This window comes from Necator americanus, chromosome X (assembly GCF_031761385.1).
Source record: "Necator americanus strain Aroian chromosome X, whole genome shotgun sequence".
In the NCBI taxonomy this organism is placed as follows: Eukaryota; Metazoa; Nematoda; class Chromadorea; order Rhabditida; family Ancylostomatidae; genus Necator; species Necator americanus.
The window spans coordinates 8332284-8352564 of NC_087376.1; the positions used below are offsets into that span (position 1 = coordinate 8332284).

Below are 20281 nucleotides of genomic sequence, written 5' to 3' on the forward strand. Positions count from 1 at the left end.
GCTTAGAAGATCCCTCGCTTTTTCTGTTCGTGCTCCCGGTAATATTTATATACACAAATTTTTACGTGTTCATTAGTAAGTCCATCCAGAAATAGTCAAGCGGTAAAAATTAAGTCTCTGGAATAAAGTGGGAACGAAACTGCCATCCTATTTCTATATTATTATATATTATATATTATTATTTGTTGTTATGTTATATATTATCATATATTATTACTGTTTGTTACTATATATTTCGTTTTATATTTGTATTTCAATAACGAGTTGCACATCCTGCTGTACGTTTAACTCTGAAAGCTGTATCGCAGAGCAATAACACAGACATATCCTTCATACTTCTACCTCCAAACTTGCAGTTCTGGATTCCAAGAGCGTCTGCATGATTTGTTACGTTCCTACCTGTATAAAATAAATACATAAATATTATGTCAGAGTTGGACACCATTACACTCGTAAATATCCATACACTAGTGAGGTCCATCTCCGTTTTAGAGAAAAAGATTCCAAATCAAACAGTATGCCTGGATAACACATTGAAGTATAAATCAAGTTGAAAAGGACTTTCTCGTCGACTTTGATTTACCCACAGTGTTAAGAACTTCTCTACATAATAAGGTTCAGATAAACACTGACGATATTAAGATACATGCCGTATACAGTGAAGAAAGCTGTTCCAGAATACGTTCCGCCTATCAGACTAACTGACTGGACTTATAAATGGGACCTTCCGATTTTCATTAAGAAATCGATCACCTTTCACTTAGGTGAAGGTAACGCTGAGTATGAACTCAACAGTATAACAAAGAAGATTTGCAGTTTTGTAGAAGATTTAGGCGTCGACGAGGATGACAACCTTAGCTTTGCTAAGAACACAAACCACGTTGTAAGTAAAGCTTAGTCGGGACTATCTGCGCTCTAGGAGCACTGATTTCATTCCCGAAGACTCTCGCACGTTTACTTAGTTGGTCTTTTCCCCATTCCATTTACTGTTCTTAAATCTGGAAAATTCTTAACACGAAGCTTAAAGTCAAAGTTCGGAAGGTTGTCGTTTGCCTTCACTTTCTTTAAAAGACGTTTTTCAAACATTATCAAATTTTATCTAGTTATAATGCTTGATTACAAAGACTCTGCATGAAGAGTTCGAACCATAGACGCGTGCCTTCTGATCCTATCATTTGTTTCCTAATTCATCGAACTAATTCAAACTAGGAACCTAGGATTTATTGATGGTTCAGATCAACTAGTGAAAGGGAGGCGGTTTTAACTTGCAATACCCACAACTAAAACGCCAAAACCACCATTTAGCCGTTTAGCCACCAATAACTTTGTACACAGATACACGAGATTTTTGCAACTGCAACCTGATTATGTGATCAAGGCCGATAACTGTAGAGTTGTCGAAACTAAGCTAAGCTCATTCAACCTTTCTCGAGGGTTTGATGTAGAAGTATGATTTTCTAGGCTATTATAATTTATTTCTATCACTTTCAGCTCATTCCTCTGTTACGTACGTTTAACTCTAACTTCCTTCTAGGTTTTATAAAATCACATTCTTAGCCAATAATGTAATTTTAATTAGTAGTTATTCTTTACGAGCTGATAAACAAGTCTTCCTATCTTGCTTTGTTAAATGAATATGTTTTTTCTAATTAAAATGGTTTTTTAATTTTCTTCTGAATTTTTTTTTGAAACTGATGTATGATATATGTAGAAACATTATTGCTTTTCTAGAGAAGGTCTAGAAAGTTGTAGACCATTCTCGCCCTTACTGTCCATGCAGCCCTCGATATAACAACAACTTCACATCCCATCTCTAATATCATAGTCCCAGCGGCAAATTTTTATCTTCTCTGCTTTTTCTACTTTATTGCTACCTTCTCTATTGCATTGTGGCAAAAGCTATGATCCAACAAGACGACTTTGTGTGTGTTTGACCATTCAGCTGTGCATTAAGCTCCTTTGGTGGTCTCGTATGTAAAAACCTCTTCTCAACAAATGATATTCTCATCCGGAGTTTCCACACAAAAAAAAAACAACCGTGAGCAGTTGATAGTTCTCCGACTCCACTCCTGTCACTTCGCATCATCCGCTTGGTCATCCTAGTACTGAATCTCCGGTTTGGTACGATCAACAGTCATATCCTTCGCTCCAGGAAAAGATTCTCTGCATTGAAAGAAGCTGAAACGGAGGTACACTTTGACATAACCGAGTTACACAGTGAATCAAGAAAAGGGTATGTAGTTCTAAACCTTCGGCTAAGCTTTCATTTTTGGATTTAGCAAGTTCCTGGTTAGTAAGAAACGGATAAGTTGCTGCACTTTTCAATCCTTTCCAACAGACTCTTTTATATCGATATCTCCACGAAAAACGGCCGCTTTCGCATAAGCATTCGGACCAACAACCGGCCATGATGATAACGTATTTCTATCGAAGTGTTTCCGAAGTATTTCGACCCCGTTTCAAAAGTTGTCTACAAAATATATATTTCACGATTTCATGTTTCAGGAATTGGTCTCTTGAGAATTTAATGCCAAAGTTGGATGTGGAGAAGTGGGAGGGAAATATATAAAGCCATATGGTCTATGAATACGACAACAGAAGAGAAAACATTCTCACCAGTTTCTGTTTGGAGAGTGAACTCTAGTTCACAGATAACCGCCCTCCCAAAAGGCGTTTCCAAAAAAATGAGTATCGATAACTCCAAGTATGTAGAAGAAAAATGTTATTGACTTTGTATTATCGACGAACTCTCCATTTTCCTTGACGCAGACATTATCGGTTGATTCAAATTTTAAAGTTGCCATGGGCTCGTCAAATCAAAAACCCGCTGTATCTTCTCGATTTCCCTACCTTCCAAAAAACCACAAGTGCAAGACTTCCGTTCTACTTTGAAATAGCACGCAACTGATGTTTATCTTAGGTAATTACGTAATGTGTAGCGGTTGTAGTGGGTGTAGTGTAGCGGTTAGAGGTTCCGCTTCCTGCACAATCGATCGGAGGTTCGAATCCGCCCTAGCGTTCAGCAAGCCTTTCATCCCTCCGGGGTCGATAAATTGGTAGCAGACTTTTCTGGGAGGATAAAAACACTGACATAACACATCGGCTAGCCACCGCAAGTCACTGTATAGGTCAGTTACACGTTCGTGAACCTCAAACGATTCTGAATTGAAGTGAACGTGGAGGCGCACTTTATCCTTTATCTCTTAATTATGTAATTATGTAATTATGAGCGACTGAAAACAAAAATTAACCTAGCCGCTAGTGTTGGCACATTAGGAAAAAACAAAAGTTTATATTTCTCCATCCCATATTTTTGATATGACACGGCTATGTAAAATCCGACATTGACTTTTACACCAACAGTCTGTCAGAAACCCTGTGGAATTTCCAGTAATGCACTGCGGCTCTCTTTGAAACTTGACATCGAACAAAAACATCAGACGCGATGACATCAAGCAATCTTCTGAAGTGTTAGGCTTCGAAAAGCTCTGCAGACAAGCCAAATGCTCGCAAGAACATTGACACAACCAACAAAAGAAGATGGCTTAATCGCGAGGTCGCCTGCTAACGTCACAGAAGCAGTTGAAGAATTCTATAACCAATTATTCTCTTCAAGAGGATTATCTGCATCAATACCATCGCATCATGTCAATAACTGTTAAAATGCTAATGAGTGGATACGATGTGTTTAAAGGTTGTGCTACCAAACTTTTTAACAATCTTCTCTCAGTACTATTGTTGTTTTTGTTATTTGAGGGGAACAACTTGATATCAACAACTGCTCTTCAAATGTACTATTGTCAATCATATATAAATAATTTACTGTAAACCATTTGGTTTCATCAGTTCACAAAGAAAATCGCTCTCTTAATAATCAACCATTCTTTTAAAGAAGCCAGCTTCCGTCGCAACATTGCCAGATAGAGAAGAGCCTTGAGTATAGTTTTCCACTGTACATAGCATTCTTCGACAGCTCGAGATCGTTCGACTCTATGGAATATGACATGATCTGGACATCTCTACGTTCACAACTAATCCATCCATAGATTATTCATCTTCTGTCGAACATCTACACATTTGCTACTGTAACATTCAAAGTATGTGGCCACCAAATTACTATCCACGCTAGAAGAGGTGTTCGACAGGGAGACCCCATCTCCTCCGGATCTCTTTACTGCCATTCTGGACACCGTCTTCCGTAGAAAACAGAATAATGAACACAAATGGGAGTCGTTTCAAACAGTCTCAAGTACGCTGATAAGATTGTTCTTTTCGTACATGAACAACAAGAAGTCCGTCCAATGCTTTAAAAAATCAGCAATAAAAGTCAAGTTATGGGAATGAAAACGAATTCCTCTAAGACAGTTATCATGACCTATTCTGAAGAAGTACTGGTCTTCACTGATGGACCTCCTATAAACTACTACAACATCTATAAACATCAACAATTTCGTTCATCATGGCGAATAGATATCTTTTGACAGAAATCTGATAGAGCAACTGAGATAAATAGAAAAATTCGTTGCTGTTGGAACACGGTCAACAGATCCCATGCACGTTTCGCTAACAGAAGATTTCTAATGAGGTTAAAACGTAGGCTTCATGCAAAACGTGTGGAAAGTTTGTACAAACTCATTTATTGCTGTGAGAAATCGGCAACAAGAAGTAAGAATATCCTACAGATGGGTCAATGACAAACAAAGGAAAAATGCTATCATCTTCCTGCTCATCGTACGAATGTGTGGTTGGAAAATACTGTAAAACTCCTAGGCAGCAGAGGAAGAGCAACCGAAGAAAATTGGACTTGGGCCAGAAAGATGTATGCTGCAAAAGACAACCGATGGACGAAGATGCCGGACGACGGCCGCGGATTCGAAAGCGACAAGTTGGGCGATCAAAAACGAGACGGGAAACATGATGGTCCGTATGGGAATTTGAGAAATATAAATGCGAACCGCCACTACTAATGGGACCAGATGGAGAAGAGGCATGCAACGACACATTGTAACGTTATGATGTCGACCAATAAATAAGTAAATAAATACTATCATCCTTCAGAAAGCTGAGAATATTGTGAATATTCATTTGAACTTCAAGTAACGATGTGGGCTCAGAGTTCTTCTATTTTTTTTCATCTTTTGAATGGTCCTCTTACCGACATGAAGACCAATTAATCATTTTTCATTAATCTGCTTACGAAAAAGCAACAGTTACCTGATATTGCGTTTAATTATGCAATCGAAAAATTCAATCGAAAAATTCAATACACGTCTCATTAACAAATATAACAATTTATTTGCACTCTTTTGAAGAGATCGCTGTATGAATAGTTGTACTATTATTTCTCATCGTGTCTGATTCATAGTTCAGAATCATAGAGGAGCTAACGAGGCCATCAACAGGAACTCATCTTCCCTCTTTCACATTTCATTACTATTGCTGGTTGTCCTCATGTTGCACTCCATCAGTTCTACCCCGAACTATCTCGTAATAACTGTCTGCTTCTTCTTTACTGCAGCAGTATTTATGCAGTTGGTCGTAGGCGCAGCGGTCGGTACAACACTTTTCGGCAATTCCTGCCACTTGTCCGTCCATTGTGTGGTCTGAAATTTAAAATAGAAAGGGGAAAATTGTGGTATGTGACGTGGAAGACGTAGCTCAATGGTATGATGTAATTTATGGTAGTAGTGGTAGTCTGTATATTTTTTGTTTGTTCGTATTTATATGTATATCTTTATTGTAAGAAAAGGAGAGAAATCCACAAAAGAATAGGTAGATTACGAGTATGAGCGTGATCACACTCAATTCATCCAGCTGTGCTGAAAAATGTGAAAAACGGACTCCACTATGAATTTTTCCTATAAACCGTCTTATGACTAGCCACCCTCGTGCACGTACCGCATCTTTGAGCGTGCGAACCGAAAATCAATCAAGTTCCCTCAGTAGCTTATTCAGGCAGTCTACCCTGCTGTTTTGAGGACGATTAGGAGAGAATTGAGTGTGAATACGCCTATAGTCGTTATCTACTCCCCTAACATCCTTTTTCAAGGAGAGAAGCCAAAATTGTCAATTTTGTAGTATGCTGCCTTTAAATTTAACACTTAGACACAGTGGTCTTACACGGATGTGCAAGACTAAGTTATCGCGACGCGTTTGTCGCAACGCGAGTTCTTTCTTAGCTTGTCGCACGCGTACTTTTCCCTATCCCCTACTCTAATTGAAAGCGCATCACCTGCGTACGGTTGAACACATTTGGGACAGAGCAGAGCTCGGAACGTACCATCGTAGTCAGATAAGCCAGCATAACATGCTGAAACCTCTCCCGCACGGGTGCACATCTTCTCCATGATCATAGACAGGCGTTTGCCACACATTCGAATCAGAAGTCCTCCATCCACTACGCAAATGAACGCAATTACGACCATCAAACATACAGACGGCTGCATTGTTTTTACCCTGACAAATAAGTCAGAATGATACAGGATAGATGAGAGCGTTTTGTTTTGTATCTCAAAAATGGAACCCGACGAAGTTTGTTCACGAACAGTCTACTAATTTCATTGAAGTTCGTAGTTTGCAGAAAAGTGAAAGGAATCAAAAGACGTGAAAATGAGTAACAGGGAAAGTAAAATCTTATTTAGGATAAAGGCATCACCCAACGAATCTGGGGTGGTGCGGGTTTCAGGTGGGTTATGCCTACACGGTGTCGTAGATTATGGGGAGGAGGTCTTACTCCAGATACGAAATTAAACACATGCAACAGGAGAACCGTCGGCTGAAAGAGAACAGTACGAATTTAATGCAGTGTCCACAATGCGAATTTAAAGGCGTCACCTCTGAGGTGGTGCCGGTTTCAGATGAGTTATGCCTATACGAGGGCGTAGATTATGGGGATGAGGGTGATTCCGTCCATTTTTTTCTAATTGCCGTAAAAAACGGCCCGGAAGATGCGGCGCGTGCACAAGGCTGGCGCGCTCCAATCAAACTCGTCGTAGAAAATAGCGCTCCGGGACGCTCGAAACCGCATCTTTCAGGTCGTTTTTCACGGCAATTAGAAAGAAATGCACAGAATCACCCTTTTCTCCATAATCTACGACTCCGTATAGGCGTAACCTACCTGAAACCCGCACCACCATAGATCCGTGGGGTGATGCCTTTAAGTCTTCTGTGATTCCGCAACCGTACGAAGGTGCATCTTGACGATCTCATATAGGAGGGTTGAAGAAAAACAAAAAAGTGAGGAAAGATTTCCAACGGATACAAATAGTAGCATCTAAAAGAGCATTCATACATCTATTCAATACGTTTCTGAAACACTCGTCTGTTCGTGTTTTTAAGAGGAGAATGGGTATCGTAGCTGATATGACATCTTCTTCTGAATAAACCTCACTTTTTACGAAATTCTACTGACCTATGTGTGTAATGTAGATTTTGTCTAATGGGAATCTGAAACACCTGATTTGCATATTTGTGCTTCGAAATATGCAGATCCAGAATGAGCAAATCCGTGAACGTAAATAGTCTTACCCTTTGTAAACTGATTACTGAATTCCGACATCAGAGTGTATGTTTCCAACAACTAATCATGTTGACTGACTACAAAACTCATGTTTGGGGGTCAGTTTGACGCAAAACTAAAGGAATACTTCTGAATCTGATTGAAAATATAGTTTCTAATTTCTAAAATGGTAACATACGCATTTATGGCTTGCTTAAAAAAATTGTTTCGTACTATAGATTTGATATTCGACTAATTACCTACTATCGATTCAGTTTAGCGAAATAAGTGGTTGATGATGTTGAATTGACAAATTTGATTTGATTGACAGATTGAAAGACAAAGAAAACATTGCGAAAGAATGGAAACGAAGCACTGAGAAATATTTCCAAGTGTCAATTTTACAATTAAAAATCGTCATCACGTTTCTCCTACATTACTGCAGAGCGCCTGCTGAGAAACTTAGCACCTTACTTGATTTTCGTGCACTGCTTTCTTCACGGAACAAAAAGAACACCACTTTGGTCATCTTGTAAACACTACACATATAATGTCCAGGATACTGAAGCCGTTTTACCTACGTGTTCCTTTAGAGGCACAAAATGAGTGTTCTACTTGCAATTTGAGCGACCAGGCATCATTCCACCCTCCCGGCTTCAATTTTGAGATAGAAAGTCGGTCGTTAGAATGGAAAGAACAAATCTACGAGCCTAACAACAACCTGTCAGACAGAATATCCTTAATATGGTTCGGGTAATGCTCAAGCTTCAAAGAAAAAGGATATGGGGCTTATAAACTCCAAATCTCCTTCTCTTTTACCTCAATTTCTAATGTAGCCTGTTTCTAAGTGGGAGCAGTTTTTAGCAGAAGAGTATTATAGTAATTTTCTTTGCTCAACAGAAATTCCATTGTTTCTAATGCAATGGAACGTAAACGAACCTTCAAGAGGTTAGAATTCAAACATGAAAGATGTTTCGATAATAATGTCTTGTGTTCTAATGGAAACAAAAGCGCAAGCATTACAAAGACACAACACATGAGCCCTCATATAAAACTCGACTTTAAAGACGATGAAGAGCGATGAACTGTGCGACGACACGACCGCTTATCGTTGTATACTGTGGTCTTCTGTCATGTGTAAGGTTCGGCGAAATGTAGCGATTGTCTGCGATCAGCCGATGAGATCATCCGTAACTCACATGACTAAAACATGAATAAATCTCACGTTAAATTACGAGAGAAATACGTTTTGATACGTCCCTAATTTATCGATCGAGTTATGATGAAGTCTTGTGCTTTACTGAAGAAAGTGGAAAATAATTCAAACTATAACGTTTTTTGCCAGAACTGTGAATGATTATATCTATTTCCCATGGTCAATCAGGAATTTTAGTCAATTTTTTCATCTCTGAATTATTTTTTTGATCCTGGACGACCACAGCACAGTTACACCCTCATAAAACCCTCGGGGTCTCAGCCACAGGATCTGACTAAGTACCATAGTGGATCTCAAACAAGTACCGGCACTAGTCCATACCAACGAGGTTAGTCAGTGTTCATCTGAAAATAGGTAAATCCCAAAGCCAGTCACTACGTAACCTGTACCTGTACCTGCTCGATGCTTCAGGCTACACGACCTCAGGTACGTATCATAATGCAAAAGATGACAAACGTGTAGAACACCGCTGTTTGCCTTTTCTCTAAGTGAACTTTTAGTATTTAAAGGAGCCCGTACAAACTCTTGGTTTGAATAGGCATCCTTTCCTTACCGGTAGGCCTCACGAGAGGCTGATCTGGAAGAGGGCCGTCTATGAAGAAGCGAAGGGATTTATTCTTTTCAATTTACAGCCTCTATTCGTGCTTTTACAGATTTTAGGCAGCTAACTCACTAGTCTTGTTGTTCCTCGTCTATTTTACTGATTATTACGACAGCAACTTTTCAGGAAGTCGGAAGGAACGTTGATCAATATTATTATATTTGCTCATGGCACAGAAAGGGAACATTTCCGTTATGACAGAGATAGAAGTACAAATTTTGGCAAGTAGACAATGCTCAGGATAAAATAGTCTATAAGCTTTTCTCAGGTATGATTTGTATTACATTTGATTTTCAATATAATTACTCCAGATTAATGAAGTATTTGATTGCCATGTAGACGTCAATGATAACGATCTCACGAACACCAAAAGAGATGCTCTTATAGACATTTTACCAAAAGAAGCATTTATTCAACGCGGTTTTATTTGAAAGATATGATCTAGTGCAAAAGCCGCAGATGTTCCAAAGAAATTAGACGTTACGGAATAGTGAAGGAGTTAAATTTCGCCAATATTTTGTTGGAAGAACAAATCACGTGAGATATTTACTTCGTATCAAAGGAGACGACAGTATTTTTCCTGATAGAAAAATCAACTACATTGAAAACCAGATAATGACTGGTAGAGCATTACGAACACTTTGAAGATTTTTTAACAGCTTACAAATAGTTATGAGGATTTTATCATATCAGTTCTTTACTATATTATCATTTTCGTACTCATTCCTTGTCATATCATTATTTTATACCATTACCTACTCTATACTTATGTTAATTCTTTTTGCTAAATTAGTACAGGAAGCTCTACTGTGAAATAAAAAGGGACCCTTAGGAACTACAAAGGATGAGTAGATTGCAACTAATTAGCTACAAATTTCAATGACTGATTGCTGCTTTAAAAAATACTAAATTCTTATGACTTTGGAAGAAATTTAATAATTAAAGAATTAGTCCCCTAACATAATGCACACACAAGCTGTACATATAATATTACGTGATAGAATCTACACGATACTTAGGGTGCTTCTCACCGTTGTCATTTGAGTTTACTTTTTATCTATTTTCTCTCAAATAATGCAAGACAAGTGCACGAGAAAACGGTTTTATTTTCATGTGAACAACGGAATACATATCATTTTATTATTTGCTGAAAAAAGTGTGAAACTACATATTGTTGCACACGTATGAATGAATGTTTTGTGCGCGATCTCAATGATAAAACATAGAGAAGATGATCTGAACAAATCGTGAGGACAAAGTTCTTGCCGATAGAAAAACAATATTGAAATTATGACGCCACACATTTAAATAAAACTGTAGAAAGATGAGTTTAACACGAATAAAATAGTGATAGAATATTAATAAAACCTTGACAACATCGCGGCCATGTTATGAATCACTGCATTCAAAGGGTCTTACTAGTGTTTTTTTTTCATTTTAAGATTCTAAACCGTACATCATTTTGGCATTATTGGGCAGGATTCCCGTTATAATGTCCATTACTCTTAGCGACATGATCTCCCTAAATAAATGTTTTATTCCACATTTTCTGTCGCGTTGTTTTGTCTAGTATTTAGAAAGCATTGATGTGCTAATATTAATGTTTGATTAGTTGCTTTTTTATTATTATTTTATGTCCAAGCAAGGAGTAATTCGAAGAAAGATCTTTCGCTTCTGGCTCCACAAATATCTACCATATAGGACAGATGCATTGTACTTAACAGAAGTAGGATTGATGTCGAACGAAAAGATCATCTGAAAAAATTCGGACGAGGATTGAGTCGATCTATATCCATCTTTTCCTTTTTTACAGTCGATGTGAACAATCCTTTTATAACCCCAAATTATCAGAATTTAGAACACAAACTTTGCTACATTAAATATTCTCCTACTTAAGGGCATCACTCCACGAATCTGAGGTGGTACGGATTTCAGGTGGAGTATTCGTATACGGGATGGGAGACTATGGAGAGGGGGGTGATTCCGTCCATTTCTTCCTGATTGCCGTAAAAAACGGCTCAGAAAATGCGGCTTCGGGCGTTCTGGCGCACTATTTTCTACAAGGAGTTCGACTGCAGCGCGCCAGCCTTGTACGGCGCCGCATCTTCTGGGCCGTTTTTTACGGCAATTAGGAAGAAATGGACGGAATCACTCCCCTCTCCATAGTCTCCCATCCCGTATACGAATACTCCACCTGAAATCTGCACCACCTCAAATTCGTGGGGTGATGCCTTTAATCCAAGGACCATAACCGTTTCTCTTTTCTCTCTTTTTTGTTTCTTTCTTGATCACTTCTCGCTCTATGAGGATAAGATAAATTCGTCAGTTTTATTACCAGTTAATCATTTATTATACGCACTTAACTGCCAACAAATTCTCAAATAACAAGGGACGATATAAGAGAAGAGAACTAATTATGGTCCTACATATGCACCACTGACAGATTACTAATATGTCTACTGTTCGTCCACCTAGGAAATGTCAGCCTACAAATACAAATACTCTACGAGAACGAGCCAATATTCACAAGGACAGGGAAAAGGAGAAAGACATGAAGTTCCGATATCCTATCCTAAAATTTTTCCGATATCCTTAAGTTTTAATATACCACATAACAAATTTTATCCTCATTATACAATAAGCCTGTGCAATTCTCCCATGTGTCATTGTTAATCTTCAAATCTCTAGCACTGTGAAACAAAGAATGTAACAATGAGTTATCTTTTGTGAATAATCCTGAGAGCAAAAATTTGATGTTTTTCATAAGTTTTAAGCCATTCGTAGATTAATGCATGGAAAAAATATGCCTATTAATAGAGTATAGTCATGAGACTTGCTATTTTTCTATTTCATTGTAATACTACAATTAATATAAATATTTCATTAGTTACTTATTTATTATTATTTCATTATTATTTATTATTTATCAATTTATTTTTTTTTATTACTTGAATTATTTATTAGATGCACTTGTGCTAATATTGCAAATTTCTGATAATTTTGCTCTTTACAGCGCTGTGCAGAGTCTGATAGTACATACCTTACCAAAAATGAAATCAATTTCAGCACATTTAGAGATGTTTTACAAATTAACTGTATATTTATTTATTATTTACGTACTTTTGTTGAGGAACATTCTTCAGAAAACAAGTATCGCTTAGAGTATTTCAATTTACGAGACCACTAGTAAATACACATCTCTCTAGAGACTATGCTCATATTTTAATTATGATTTCCAACAAAAACAAATTTCTCCCTTTTTATTTTTTTAGAAAAACTATGATTTGTGATATCAGGAATAGCTAACCGCTTTCCACTTTTCACTTCTACTGTTCCTACCAAAATGTCTCGGTTAAATGAATCAGACAAAATAAATTCGAAAACTTAAAATAGTTCCCTCTTATGCATGTTAAGTGCATGCATGCATGGATATATTTTCAAGGATCCGCGATGTCTTATTGCGATCACTAAACAAACAAAATTATTTGAAAGATTACTGCTTATTTTAGAGGTCTTTTTTAAATATCGCTGCATTAAATTATATTTTGGAAAAAAATTCCGTGGAAAATGTAAAATTAATTACTTCGATAAGAAACATGCGAAAATTCTGGTTTTTTTTCGAAAAACGTATCAAAAACAGTGGTAAATTCGGTTGTAAAAAACGAAAACTTTGCATTCATCAACGTCGATCAATTTTCATTTGATGGTCGAATAACTTCTTTTACTTCTCTAAAAAGCTTAGAGAAATTCCTTGAGAACATTCAAAAAAAAACTTTGTGCTTAGTATCTAAGCAGATGCGTGAAAGCGCTTTTCATCCGCAACCTCACTACAAACCAACCACCACAATCGAGCGATTAAAGTCTCTGGCGTGCCATTCCGCTTGGGATGCACCAACGCGTTCGGTTTTCAATTCATAATCGTTTAAGGTTCACGAACGCACACACGGAATAAGGTATAAATTAAGTGGACCAACCGCTATATAAAGTAGGTATTTTCATCCTCCCGAACAAGTCTGGTACCAACTTATCAGATGGAAAGCTTGATCGACTTTAGAGCGGTTTCGAACCCTCGACAGTCGAAGACAAAATTCTTAGCAACTGCGCTACAGAAACCTAAATGAGCATTAACCAAAAGGAATTTCCAATGTTTTTAAGAAAACTCTAGAAATTTCGCAAACGAACTAAATAGTAGAGCTTATGTTGGAATTATGAGAAAATTGGAATCCAGTCCATTATATCCGTCACGCATATCAATTTTAAAAAAGAAATGTACACGTAGAAAGATGGATTGAGATTGGAGTGAGATTTGAACGAGAGCTCGTTGAGCTCATAAAGTAACATAAGGTAGAAATCTTTCCTACATCTATCGTATTATGGCTGTTGGAAGTTCCTCGCACTCTCTGCCACATCACAGCTCAAAAATGAATTTAAAAAGTAGAAATAATGCTTACTTATTTCAGCGACACAAAAAGATCCATCCCAATTTTTCCTTAGTTTTTAGGTTGAACGCAGATCCTATGGATCTTTTTTTATTAGCAAGAACAATTGCTGTGATGTATTGAGACCCTGATCCAAAGTGCTCCAAAGACATCCATAGAATCACGTTGTTTATCGTTTATTTGGAACAAATATTCAACCAAACAAAAAATTCATTTGCAATATTCGCTCAATAACTTTATGGTCATCATACATTTAATATGGGTGTTTTTCTAGAAGGTTCTGTATTGTGCTCTGATGTTGTAACACAAGTTTAGTCGAATCAGTAGTACGAGTATTGCACAGGGATTTTCGGTTGCTCCCGTTCGAAGTAGAGACCATCTGTTTCACCTGGCCCGAACGACTCACCTATAATTATGAATTAGTAAGTATTGTAATTAAAATTTATTAACACACTGTTATCTGAGTCGTAGATTCGAAAATAGTAACGATTACCTAAGAAAACGTTGTCAGACACGTCACCTCGTTTTCCGAAGCGTACCAACGAGTTTCGCATAGCCTTCTTCGCAGGTCGCAGCCTGTTAAGCCATCAATTTTTATTCGACACACATTTATTTCTGATTCATCGATAAACTACCGTACACAGTTATAGCTTGAAATAAACCAAACATCCATGAGCCCCATCACTGCAGGCCATTTACACAAAATGGCACTCTTCCATATGTTCAAATTAGCTCGTTGCTTTTTCCAGTGAAAAACATATCACAAAATCCTATGTCGTTTTTGGAACCTTAGCTAGAATTTGAAAACCTTGTTTTTACTAGTAATTTTTTCGGTAAACATATGCTGCTTTTGACAGTTCAAATCTTTCTACCAAATACTGAAACTGATAGGCAAGATAGGCAAGCATAGCTCTTTGTTCACACGATTGTCAGTCAGAAAAATCTAAAAAACAAATTATGTTTTTCGTCTAGCATTTGCGGATGAAGGGAAAGATAGCGTTGCCTTTTTGAGGTTGCTTTTTTTCCTTTTGAGCTGGGTGTTTTTTTCCTCTCCAAAGAATGGGTTCAAGTTAATAAGTCACAAAGGTGTAGAATGAATGTTATTCAACGTCTACTTTCATGCAGATCCTGTAAAAGCAACAGGAGAAGCTAGTCTGAGATTTTCTTGCAAAACATATGGATTTATGTGTTATATATCGAATGTCATGGATAATAAGCTAGGTAAAACCGTCTATTCAGATTAAATGAGATGATTTCTGCAACAACTGCTCTTCATGCCAGTCCTAATATCGCATTTTTACGTTTTTCTCTATCAGATCTGAAAGGTTACTGTAATTCCAGGATTTAGTGAAAAACGAGTACTCATTTATTTGCAATTCTCTTTCCTAAAACATTCTCCGCAAAATCATACAATCCCCGAAGGACATTTTGAAAATGAAACGAGTGCGAAATTCGCCAGCTATCAATCAGACTACGAGAGAGAATTTTCGAAACTTCGGATAGTGCTATATATAGCTATAATTCAGATAGGGTTTATTCATATCACAACTGTTTATCCCAAAAATATGTGGAAGACGGATTTCACTTTTGAATGAATATTGCTAAACAAAAGCTTCTTTTTTTTCTTTCTCAAAAAAAAATCAGATACGTGACGTTACATCATCATATACATCCAAGAAAAAAAGTGACGAAGATTAATGGATTCTAGGAAATATCAAATGTCATCCTGGTTTTTGTTTTGTCGAAAGCACATTGTTAGAAAAAAAAAGACTTGGCCGAGGATCAGGAAGCCGATTCACAGAATACCTTAGTAGATTTCCATCAGAAAAGCACTGCTTAAAATATAAGGAATGCATAAAGGAAATATCTATCCGTCGTAAGAATAAATAACGGAATGTACTAGTTACCATACCAGTCAAATGACGGCCATATTTCATCTTCTATAAAATTGTCAGAATTCTGGATAGATCAGCATACGTCATGCACTTTGAAATAGATTAGTGCAGAAATTTGTCTGCAATGTAAAGTTAACTACTTTGTCGAAAAATTTGGTGACTCCTATTACCTGTAAGGTTACGTATGTGGTAAAAAAAGAGTTTAACTAACAAGCTACTGTTACTAAAAGATTTTCCTCCTGTTTTGTTTCATCATTTTTTACGGTGAAAAAAAAATCGCAAACCTTGGAAGAGCAGCGTCCACGATAAGAATGGTGAATAAAAGGGTGAAGACGATGGAGCGGGCGAGCATAGCTGCGTTCAGAATGTTCGTGGACGTACCCCGCCTTCAATCGTCGACGACTCCCTTTCACATCCCACCCACCAGCAGCTACTGGAATGAGCAAATACGAGCAAAACATACACATAAAAAATTATTTTATATCAAAAAATGGAGACGAACCTATAAACTTTAAGTCAAGAACGTTCTAAAACCAGATGCGACTGCGTTCAGTCGCTGTTGATTCAAAGCGTTTCTTGGTGAGTTTCTGAATAAGATTGCTTCAAAATTATGTATTTTCGAATGGAAGAGAGACGATCAAGAAAATTTCTTTTTCTAAGGATACAGGGCAGATGTGGCTGTTAAGTGTTTGCAGGTTTTAGAAATTATAAAGTGCACAAATTTTGTAACTTCCAGAAAGACTGAAGACATTGCTCACATCTTTCTAATCTCTCAGAATCAAAATTTAAGCTACTGCTTATCGTAATGATTTCGAACTAGTTACATTTTACTGTTTGTTTACACATTTTTATTGTTTACACACTACATAAAACATAGTATACGTCTTTGTACACATAAGAGGAGAATTGAGGTGAGATGGAAAGAAAGCAAAAAAAAATCCACTAATAGCTCAAAAATATCTACGCTCAACGCTGTGAATGTTGTGAACTGGTGGATACTTTTAAATTTTAAGACGGATGAAATGGCTGGGGTGCAACCATTTTTACAATTACAAGTAAAAAATTGATGTTTGACAGAACTTCACCTCGGTGAACAGGTGTTCTTTGAGTTTACATTACATCAACTATATCAAACATAGTATCTACGCATGTATATCAATTAAAAACCATTCGAAAAAAGTATAATTCTTCAAAACGGGGCGACAGGATGATGATTCACAATAGCTTGCTTGAATTAGAACAGAATAGATGTCAAAGTTGTGTGTTTTTTTTACAAGGATAGAAATTTTGAAAAATGTCCTCCTAAGGTTAGTGAGAAAAAAAAAACTGAAAGAAGCATTGAAACTAGACTTGCCATTTCCTGAATGAGACATTCCTTAATCCAGGAAAGATATCCATAAGTTAAGGAACGTTGTTTCAGTGGCATACACACACGTATATAACTGGTTAAACCCACACATATGTAATTTGCCAAGTTCCATATTTTTAGCAGCGATTGGTACTGCTAATATCTTTTAATTTTTCTAATAGAAATGTTTTTCATATGCATAATTTGTAATTTTAAGATTAAATATAGAAAACAGTGGAAGTTTACGAGCTTTTTGTTTTATTTTTTTTTTCGAGATTTTTCCAAAAGGAGTTAGAGACCATCCACATATCGTTTGCTATAAATCGAGACTAGAGGAAACATCTTTGCCAAATTTGAAATATGGCTTCAAAATTTATCGCAGTTCTGATTAAAATCTAGATTAGAATCGAAATCTGGTCTTTATAGCTTTTTTTTAAAGGATTTCAAAAGATTTGGGAGACTTTTGCGATTTGAAATCTCATAACTTTCAACTCGAGTTTTCTTTCCCAACGATTAGGATGTTTGCACCTTCCTACGAGCGAAGGGACTAACGATATGAGGATTCACATTCAATTCTTCTGCAACCAATAAATCTCTTGAAATGGGAATCACCAGAACTCGCATGTAGAAATAAAACAGCATTAGAGGAACCATTGATGATTCCCGGTGACGTAAAAACATTGTCCCGGTGTCATATTCATATCATTACTAATACCTAATTGAATCCGTTACTGCATCAGATGTATCTTCATTTTTTCTTCGTCATTGAAAACTTGCACTCTGATTAACAGTTATGGGTAGATTTTGAAATTAGGTTATAGTTTAAGCCAGTATATCACATAATGGGTAGGATATATGTAAGGTACGTAGGGTTCATGCCAATAAACGTAGTTCTTGTCAATTCAATTAAAAATGCCGAAGAAATGCATGAGAAACAGGCATGGTTGCACCAGACCACTCTACGAAGCAACTCCTTACGCGACAGAACAAGAACAGTTTCGTTGTCGCCCAACGTCCGCAATCCATCTATTATAAGTTGAAAGAGCAGCAGAAACTTCCTTATCTGCACAACTACAGACATGTTGCGAATTCTCTCTACCCGTAAAAAGACGCATTGTTGGGGGTCACCGGTGCAACAGATGCTGTTTCATAGACTTTTCAGGACTACTGGTGGGGATAAAGCGGGATCACTTTTTTTTCATAAACTACACTTCTCCCCTACGATGAAACCCTCAACATCATCGTTTTCGCCATTAAATCCTTCATGTTCTCTAAAAATGGAAAAATCCTTATAACTCAGATCCAGATTCGCATTCACTAAGATATGCAAGCTGTTAGCTTTCATGTGTACACTTCGACTGCAGGTATATGCATCCTTAGGACACGCTTTTTTTCAGGACAATGGAATATCTGGATAAGTGAACGTCGTCATATACAGAAAACTAAAGAATAAGGGCAGGGTTATACCCAATGAAAATGTAAATTCTGTTGAAGAATGTAATGCTCATTTGTTCATACTCATTTTACACATTATGCTGCTTCCGATGACTCCTCTTGAAGGGCGATCAAAAACCACCCACGCAAGGTCAAACCATTCACTTTACCGCAACAAGGGTATAAACAGGCAAAGTGCAGAAACGAGTCAGCATAGAAATTAGCAATTGTGACGATGTAATCGGGATCAAATAAGTTCAACCGGACTCGTGCATTGCGTCTGCCGCTCCTCCTCTTCTTGCCATCCCCACAATCCCTAAAGCCATCACAACAAGAAATTGAAGACGTTGAGAATTCTCCATGAAAAGATAGGGTTGGGGATGTAGATCACGAGTATGAGGGTGACAACGCCTAGCTTCCCCAAGATCCTGAAAAACGGCGTAGTCGATCGAATTTCTGTACGTGACACCGAACAACGGATCATGTATTCAAGCGCAAGCTACATGTGTACTAGCGAGCACGAGAAATAGCGTCTGCAGCTTACTGTATGTCCACTCGGTCGTAGACGTGCCTGCAGTTGAATGCGTTGTTAGATGCGTCGTAGGAAAATTCGGTCAATAAGGCTACTTCCCATGCAGGTATGCTATTTTTTAGCACAATTAGGGCGTACTGAGCGTGATACCACTGATCCTCCCGATCTACAAGTTCTAACTTAGTTCTTCCTGGAAAGACCCCCAACATCGTCAGTTTCATGGTATTTTCCTTTCAGCTGTACCTTGCCCTAATCGAAAACGTATAGCGTTAATTAAGGTGAACACTGTCAGTGCACATTACGTATAATTTCTAGAATACTCCTGAATACTTTTTAATTTCTACTGTTCAAACAAAACGTTGCGACAAATAATGAATTATTTCATCAACTGTTGTTTCAATATTTTAGAAGTTTTTTTCTTATTTTTAAGGCATATTACTGTCAATGATTTAAAGTAAAATGAGTAAATTTTAGAACCAAAATTGGGATAACGCTTCTCAGTAAGATGTTAGATAACAATCATGACATAAACGATGATGTTCACGGTCTCGAAGACAACAACGTTTAATGCTGATAGTCCTTGTTCCTTCTAAAAGAGTTATACGTAAACAAATGCCGCTTTCTTAAAACAATGTAAAAATCCCAGTTGCTAACAACTACCAAGAAATTCAAAATCTTTCGGATCTCCAGATTTTCAAAGTGCTAAATATTTCATTAATTATTTTAATAGCGTCATGCATTTGAACATGTTCACTGGAATTGAGATGATCCAGGCGTAAACACCCGAATAAATTCTCTTTTACGTTAAAAATGGGAGTAGATCGTTTGATTAACACTAATGAAATGCATCAATGTGGGATTCACTGGCCATAGGTTTAGTGAATATTTTCAGATATAGGGGATTCGGGATTCTTCCCATAAATAGGGCTCGTACGCACTAAAAATATTTACGCAGTCATTTTCTATGACAACCTTTCTTTTGGAAATACTCCAAGCTGCGGTCAAATATAAGTGGCAGTTAGGACGGCTTATACTGCTCAGCTTAATGGTTTATACAGGATAACAACTCTACTTAATCGCTTTCACCCAGAACTTGTTTTAACCTCTAATGGAATTAGAAATTTAAGTTGACAGATTGGATGCAGTCAGAATGCCTATGCATGTTTTTCTCCTGTTGTGACATAAGACTCAACAATAGCAAACTGAATTTTCTTTGCTCCAGACACTGCAAAATCCGATGAGACAACCGGGATTTTCCCCTCCCGCGTAGAAGATGTTACTTCCTGTAACAGAGTCACTTCCTGTAACAACCTGATCA

At 37.3% G+C, this 20281-nt stretch overlaps 2 protein-coding genes across 3 annotated transcripts; both read right to left on the minus strand.

Annotated features, from left to right (window-relative positions):
• Positions 1-5433: 5433 nt before the first annotated feature.
• RB195_021847 (uncharacterized protein) lies at positions 5434-6446 on the minus strand (the record flags this gene model as incomplete). 2 transcript variants are annotated; one of them, XM_064208760.1, is made up of 2 exons in its annotated part: positions 5434-5603; positions 6281-6446. In XM_064208760.1, 2 exons carry the CDS (start codon positions 6444-6446, stop codon positions 5434-5436), a joined length of 336 nt encoding a protein of 111 aa, XP_064064641.1. The 2 variants fall into 2 exon arrangements, with proteins under 2 accessions (XP_064064641.1, XP_064064642.1); XM_064208761.1 differs by having other exon boundaries at positions 6281-6374.
• A 7628-nt stretch (positions 6447-14074) lies between these two features.
• On the minus strand, positions 14075-16001 carry RB195_021848 (uncharacterized protein; the record flags this gene model as incomplete). The annotated part of the gene is made up of 3 exons (XM_013450386.2): positions 14075-14160; positions 14248-14330; positions 15934-16001. The coding sequence occupies 3 exons, from the start codon at positions 15999-16001 to the stop codon at positions 14075-14077; spliced, it is 237 nt and encodes a 78-aa protein (XP_013305840.1).
• Between the last annotated feature and the right edge of the window lie 4280 nt (positions 16002-20281).